This window comes from Pteropus alecto, unplaced genomic scaffold, assembly GCF_000325575.1.
Source record: "Pteropus alecto unplaced genomic scaffold, ASM32557v1 scaffold77, whole genome shotgun sequence".
Classification (NCBI taxonomy): Eukaryota; Metazoa; Chordata; class Mammalia; order Chiroptera; family Pteropodidae; genus Pteropus; species Pteropus alecto.
This window is the reverse complement of record NW_006440820.1, coordinates 1,169,164-1,176,696: the sequence shown is the minus strand read 5'-3', so window position 1 is coordinate 1,176,696 and position 7,533 is coordinate 1,169,164. Positions and strand designations below refer to the sequence as shown.

At 38.3% G+C, this 7,533-nt stretch overlaps 1 protein-coding gene across 1 annotated transcript in view; it reads left to right on the top strand.

Moving 5' to 3' along the window:
* Positions 1-7,533, top strand: part of EFHC2 (EF-hand domain containing 2) — a 172,215-nt gene that overhangs the window by 74,119 nt on the left and 90,563 nt on the right. The window contains exons 4-5 of the mRNA XM_006917910.1: positions 1,863-2,086; positions 5,379-5,630. Of these exons, the coding sequence (XP_006917972.1) occupies positions 1,863-2,086; positions 5,379-5,630 (476 nt within the window). The remainder of the gene's footprint in view (positions 1-1,862; positions 2,087-5,378; positions 5,631-7,533) is intronic.

Here is a 7,533-nt window from a genome sequence, read left to right as displayed (position 1 = left end):
TTCACAGCCAGATGTTTTAGGGGCTCCTCTTCACAGCACTTGTACTCTGGGCTGGAGAGTCTGGTATGGAGCTGGGATCCTTTGCTCTTCAGGGAGGACCTCTACAGCTGAGATAACCCCCTGATTCTCAACCACCACACATGGATGTGGGGCCAGTTTGTTTTGCATCTCTTCCCCTTCTACCAGTCTTGACTTGGCTTCTTCTTTATATCCTTAGTTATAGGACTTCTATTCAGCTAGTCTTCAAGTAGTTCTCTGGGTTGATTGTTCTATAATTTAGTTGTAATTTTAATGTTGTCATGGGAGGAGGCAAACACAGTGTCTACCTACTCCACCATCTTGACCGGAACCTCCCTTTTATCTTTACCCTTGAGTAGATTCTCAAGCCTAAGTTAGTCACAGATGTTGAGAGACAGTTCTCTATGGTATCGTGCATTTCTATAGATCTTATAAGCAGAGATGCAGACTTCTTTTTGTTCTGGACTACTTCAAGGATGTTTAGGTAGCAATCAGCTTTGGAAGACAGAGAGTCTCTTCCTCTGGAACAAATTACAGGTTTGCTCATAGTCTTGGAAGATAGAGGTGGTATCTCCTTCCAGAGCAAGAGACAGACATGCTTACTGTTTGGTCTAATAAAGGTAATGTTTCCTTCTGAAGCAAAAGGCAAGAATGCTTATTGCCCATCATAAAAGATTTGGGTTCCTTAAGCTCAGGTTTCCTCTCCTGTAATGTAGCCCACTGCATGTGCAGGAGTTACCTGGATATTGTTGTCACCTGTGGGAATTTAGGCTTAGGAGACTGGTGCAAAAAATACTGATATTCTAGCTACTGGTATTGCTGTGAGTAATAAACTGCCCTTTACTTCTAACCAAAGTATCTTGTGTCTTCTGCTAGACGCCATGAATCTGTGGCAGGCTAACTCATTAGCTTGTAAGTAGGGTAAAATCTCAAACTGTAAACAATTCTTGAAAACAGGTTTTAGCAGTGTTTGGGTAAGTTGGCTGGTATGGTGTGGTATGGTTAGCATACTCATCTAGAAAGGTAATCCTTTTACTTCTAGTGGCTAACCACCATTTTGGGTATACATTGGAACCTGGGTCTGTATTCTCAAGAGAAGAAATGAATGGACATCACAGAGTCAGAAGTAAAAGATGGGGTGAGATCCATAACATTTGATCCAGAGCATTGGCTACAACTGTGAAGCCTCTTATAACTTTCACTTCGTGTATCTGTGTCGGGGGGCATTGGGTGAAGGTAGACAGAGGCTATGGAAGAAGAAGGAGGGTGAAGAGGTTGGTAGAGGTTGGTAGAAGATTCCACAAAGCATCAAAGCAGCATGAAGTCATTCATGTTTAAAGGAGCTATAAATCATTGTATTGGCACTTATCATATTGAAGTGTGTTAGCTTATTTTTTTGAGCCACGAGTATACATTTTTGTGAGCACTCTTTCTTGGGGTCTTAGTGCCTTGTTTAGTGTGCTCACATTGAGTGCTAGTAGGTGAAAGTGAGTGCGCTTGTTCTGGGAAAATACATGATGACAGTGTCCGGGGCATTAGGTTTCACTCTGTTTATGTCCCCTTTCTCTCTCATCCAAGTCTTTGTGGTTTGTTAAAGTACTTTCTTAGTACCACTTAGGCAACTCTAATAACATGTAAAACTAGTCAAATAACTTTTGACCTCAGAAGTCTCAGCTCCCTCTGGCACTCTCAGAGTTGGAACATACTAATGCTGCCTCCAAGAACCAGCCCTTTGCCCAGGTAAGTGTCGTGGGAAAGCATTCGGGGCTGTTGGCAGAAACGTGCTATGACTTCTTCTTTGTTAGCCACACGATGAAACAATTGTATTTTATTTCACACCACAGGGACTTTTATCCAACGTCGTCGGATTTCTCTACCACCTCCTGATGATGATCAGTTTTATACTGTGTATCATTTCAATATCAACATAGACATTGTCTTTTATGGCTGGGCATTCAAGATTTATGACTGTGATGTATTCACAAAAAACTTTTTGAAGAAAATAGGAATCAAATTAAATCCCCCGGGAGAGTGTCCAGAAGATCCCTACATGAAGACATGGAGACAGGTAAGAAGTTGATATGTCCATGAGTTCTTGTCTTCAGAATGAGAATCACTTCAGAGAGTTAATAGATGGTATTGGTACTTCTGATGCAGATATGAAAGAACTTTTGGGGTCATAGTCACTGGAGTTGCCCTCTCCTCCTTTGGGCTGGAGGGAAGGCTGGGTGTTGGCCTTAGTGTGGGAAAGTCTCACTTACTGCCCCCACCCCCACTTCTCTCCATGGAGAGTTTCTCTTCCAGGCATAGGAGTCTTTAGTGAGCTGCCCACATGGGACAATTTCTAAGAGCTCGTGATTGGCTTTGTGGTCACTGATAGTATAAGAGTTGGGCCCACACTTACTTAGCTTGTCTTTTCCCATTTAGTTGCCGAACTCTGTGAAAATCTTGGCTTCTGTACTACTCATTTACTGAACTGAGCCCTGGATTCAGCTTTTACCCATTTCCTTCTTCCACGAGACTCCCAGCTCCCCTATGGTGACATCAGATGCAGAGATGTTCTGGAGGAATGACAAAGGCCATGATTCTGATATATCCCCATTATGAAAGATTGATTGTCTTCAAAGTCTGACCCAAGTTAGTGTAGGGAGGAAAGAATCAGTGTTAGTATTATTGTTATCTTTCTAAAGTTTTTAAAATTATCCCTTGGCCCAAATTTTATGTTTTTTTTTCCTTCAGCTTTATTGAAATATAATAGACAACTAGTTGCTCATATTTACATTGTACAATTCAATGATTTTTTTCAATTATAGTTGGCATACAATAATGTATTAGTTTCAGTTGTACAGCATAGTGATTAGAGATCTATATAACTCACAAAGTGGTCACCCCACTAAATTTAGTACCCCTCTTCCCTCTTACATATTTTTTACATTGTTGACTATTTTTCTTATGCTATACTTTATATATCCATGTCTATTTTGTAACTATCCATTTGTATTTCTTAACCCCTTTGCCCTTTTTTGCCATTCCCCCAACTCCCCTCCTATATAGTAGCCCTCAAAATATTCTCTGTATCTATGAGTTTGTTTCTGTTCCAAATTTTATGTTTTATAGAAGGATCTGAACACCCAAAAGGGCAAGTATCATGTGGAATGTCATATAACTAACCAATCTTCTTCCTGGGACTTGAACTCAAATCTCTTGCTTCTTACCCTGATTTTTATTATTGTCATTTGTTTTCCTTTTCTCTTTTAATTGAAGTATGATGATACATAGTAAAATACACAGAAATTAAGTATACAGTTGGATGAGTATTAACAGATGTGTACACCCATGTAATCCACATCCAAGTCAATATATAGAACATTTTGATCCTCATCCCTCCAGAAAGTTTCCTTATGCTTTTTTTCCATTTTATGAATATTCACTGTTCTCATTTCTGTCCCTATAGATAAATTTAATCTCATTTTTATTGTTTCTAAAACTTGTAATTTATTTTCTTGCATAAAGATAACATAAAATTTAGAATAAAATTCTCCTTTGATTCTTCTTTGATCTTTTGTTAAAAGCTGCATGTAGGGTCATTCATCTATTCCTGCCTCCTAGCCCCAGAAGAATTATTCTTTAATGTTGTAGGCATACGGTCCTCCCGAGAAATATATATTGTTGATCCTGGAATATCTAAGGTGAAATCCTTGTGGCATTATACATGTGTGTATTGGTGTGCAAGAAGATTTATGGTTTGAATTCTTTTTTATTTTTTCCAAATGCTTTAAATCAAAGAGTCTAGATAAATGCAGTCTTTAAAACCAACAGAGAAAACCTAAAAGAAATGGATCCATATGAATAACCAGCCTTTGCACATGGCTGCACTCATTCACTAACAGTTGGTATTATATTATGGTGATTGTGAATAATGATGCATTATGTGCAATACATAGAGCACTGTGCAATTTCATAGGTTTATAAAGAAAAAAAATAATTTGTGCCAGGAATTGAGAATAAATACCAAGAACAGCCAAGAAATGTTTTAAATAATATCCTTTTAGATTGGGAGATTCATTTTAGCATTTATTCCCTCAGGGAGAAAGCTCTTCAATAAATATAGAAATCTGTGGAAAATTAGGAGTTTAATAAGAGGCTTTTATATTGAGTTTAGTGCTTTTACTTCTCTAGTGTTTGCTGTCTTGAAATGCAAAGTTAAAATTAAACAATTTAACAAAAACTGAAAAGAGCCCCAATGGTAAATGGTATGTGATCAGTAATGCATTTATTAGAGACCTTATAATGCCAAAGAAATATTTTTCAATTGATGAAAGTAGAGGTCCCATAATTTCATTTAAATATCAAGGATAAGACTGAAGAGCCTCTGGAAGGCCATCATATAGCCTCCTGTCTTGGGGTAAGCCTGTACCTAGACTGCCCTGGGCAGATACAAAATTCTGAGAATTTACAATCAGATTACATAACACAATGTAGGACTACATCTCCCTTACCACCAAACAGTTTCTTATATAACTATCCTATTTGGCTACATCAGATATAATGTGGGCAGTTTTGCTCCAGGACAGGGCTGAGAACATGCAAATAGAGAAGAGTTGCACCAAGAAGACTATGTAGCTAGTGATTCCTAGGTTGAGGGACAGAGCACAGGCAGTGGTTCTGTGCCGATTGGGGAGTTCTCTATTTGTTCTGCTTCTGTTTCTGTGGCCTTTCAGGTTCTTGATATCTAAAGTTCTTGAGCAAAATAAAAACATGAATATATTTCTTTCCTTTTACCTCCACAGAAATCTTTGAGTGAATAAGAAAGATATATAGATAGGAATTTTCAGTGAAAAGACAAACACTTTTTTTGACTGAGATATAATTAACATAGACTGAGATGTACAAATCTTAAGTGTACAGATAAAGTTTTGAAAAATATGTACAATTTAGTAAGCAACATGAAAATCAAGATACAGAATATTTTCATCATCCAAGAAAGTCCCTTTGTGCCCCTTTCTGGTCAATCTCTTACCAAGGGGCAATTGCTGTTCTAGTTTCTGTCATCATACATTAGTTTTGTCTTTTCTTAAACATGAATTGTAAGTCTTTGAGAAAAGTCAGTTTTCAAAAACATTTCAGAAATATATTTTAGTGCATTAAAATAATATTTAATATGAAAAACTTCCCAACGATTTAATTTTTAAGGTTAAAATTGATTATATGTGCATGTACATGAATGTTGTTAGTTGAAATTTAAAAAAATATCACAGAATAGCCTATGGAAAAGGTATGTTTATGTTCTTTGACTGCTTGCATCTCAGAAGTGCTTACACCCAGACCACAACTATTACTGATCTTTTCTCTATTTTCAGAAGCTAGACTGCATACGGCCCTTACGTCCTTATGAGTCCTTCGACACCCTGAAACAGTTTCTCGAGTATGATAGGAAGGTTTTGCGTTTCTTCTGTCTGTGGGATGACTCAGCCTCATTGTTCGGGGACCGCAGAGAACTCATCTTGCTTTACTTTCTGTCTGATGATACTATTGAAATCAAAGAATTGCTACCACACAACACAGGCCGGGATGCTATGCCATTCTTCCTCCGGAGGAGAAAGCTGCCAAAGGTGAGCAGTAGACACAGAACCATTTTCTCAGTTTGCTTGTTGTCTGAAAGACTCTAGTCACTCACTAGAATGTCATGTGTTATGACTATGTGATGACAGTTACCATATATTATTCCAAGTGTTTAGAAAGTTTTCATGTTGTTCCTTGTATTAATATACATCTTTGAAAGTAATAAAGAAGGTATGACGAATTGAGGTTGGAATATTCTGGGTTTAAGGCAAGTAAAGGGAAAAAGGTAGATGCAAGAGAAAGTACCTATTTATTATTGAGTTCACAATCAGTCTTATGAACATAAATGAGTAACAAAAGAATTGGATGGAGCACTGGCCTCTGGCCTCTGCAGCCTACTGAGGAGATCCCATGGCGTTGTTCTGGGTTGTGAATGTACACACACAAACATGTATATACATGTATATGCACAGTAGTGACTCTTGTGAGAGTAGCCACTGGTCACCAACTAGCCACCTTTTCATTTCATTTACTATTAAAAAATAGTTGTCAGACTGATTTCTATGCATATTTATGGCCAACTGAGAGCTAACTTAACTTGAGTACAACCAGAAACATCACAGAAACAGAATACCTGCGTTAGAATTGTGGTTCTGCACTTAATAGTTGTGTCATCTTTGGCAAGTCACTTAACCTGAGTGTATTTCCTTATCTCTAAAATGCAGTTAAGGAGGCCTCCATCCTGAGGTAACTGTAAAGATCAAATGAGATAACACAGCACAAAACATTATCTAAGGACCTATAAACACCTATAAGGACACACAAAAACATAAAGGCTTTTTCACAGTTCTCTGTAATGTTTTATTTCTTATTTAGATAAAGTATTTTTTAACTTAATTCTTAGTGCTGTGGAAGAGGTTTCTGTAACACTCATTTCTAATGCAAACAACTGCTGGTTATGTGGTCTACACAGGAGGCTCTCCCAGATTCTCTGAGCCCATTGCCGGAAGCCCTGCTGTATTGCTGGGAGGGGTACCGGTGGGGGAGGTAGGCAGGATTTGTCCCAGAGGGAGCTCTAGGGTATGCATAGCAGGTGGCCAGTAGGTACTAGGGAAGCCTGTTTTTAGAATGGCTTTGAAAAATAGGCTGAATATAAAATAATAATGATACATCTGACATTCGCAATGTGCCTTGCCATCAGTTGCTTCATTTATTCATTCATTCAACATGTATTTATTAAATGTCGACTGTATGTCAGCTCTGGGGTTACAGTGGAAAAGAAAATGGATTAAGTCCTGCTTCATGGAGTTTAGATCCTCATGGGGGAGAGATACAGTAATTGTGGGTATTTCTATGACACTCTCAACATCCTTTGAGGAAGCAAAGAATAAGTACTGTTGTTACTATTGATGACAAAACTGAAGTTCTGGAAAAATACTTGGCCCCAAGGCCTATAGCTAGTAAGTAGTGAAGAGAGAGTTTGTGTCCAAATGTCCTGTTTTTCTATGTTACATGGCTTACTTATACCTCACACATCATAAATTCACATGTTTGAATTCAGATTTCTCATCTGTATGCGATAAACTGATCACTGTCAATCATAAGTTAGTTAAGGTATTTCTTGCAGCTCACACAACTGCTTGGACCACCTCCAGTGCATATGGAACTGAGGAGCACCCTGACTTTCTCCAGGCCATAGTTTCTGTTAGAGGCTGACCACACTCTGTTGTTCTTGCCACCTCACCACGCTGCTTTTCTCAGCCAGCAAGTGCCTCCTAAGCTCAAGGTTAGGCAGGGTGCTAAGCGGAGTAAAGAAAAAGAAGGCAAGGCATAGTTTCTTCCTCAGGGTAGTTTGTAGTTGAGTGGAGAGAAAAGATGACTGCTGATGAAGCAATTAGAGAACCACAAAAAGTAGTTTAATCCTCTGGTAGGTGCTATGGAGCTTTGGATCAG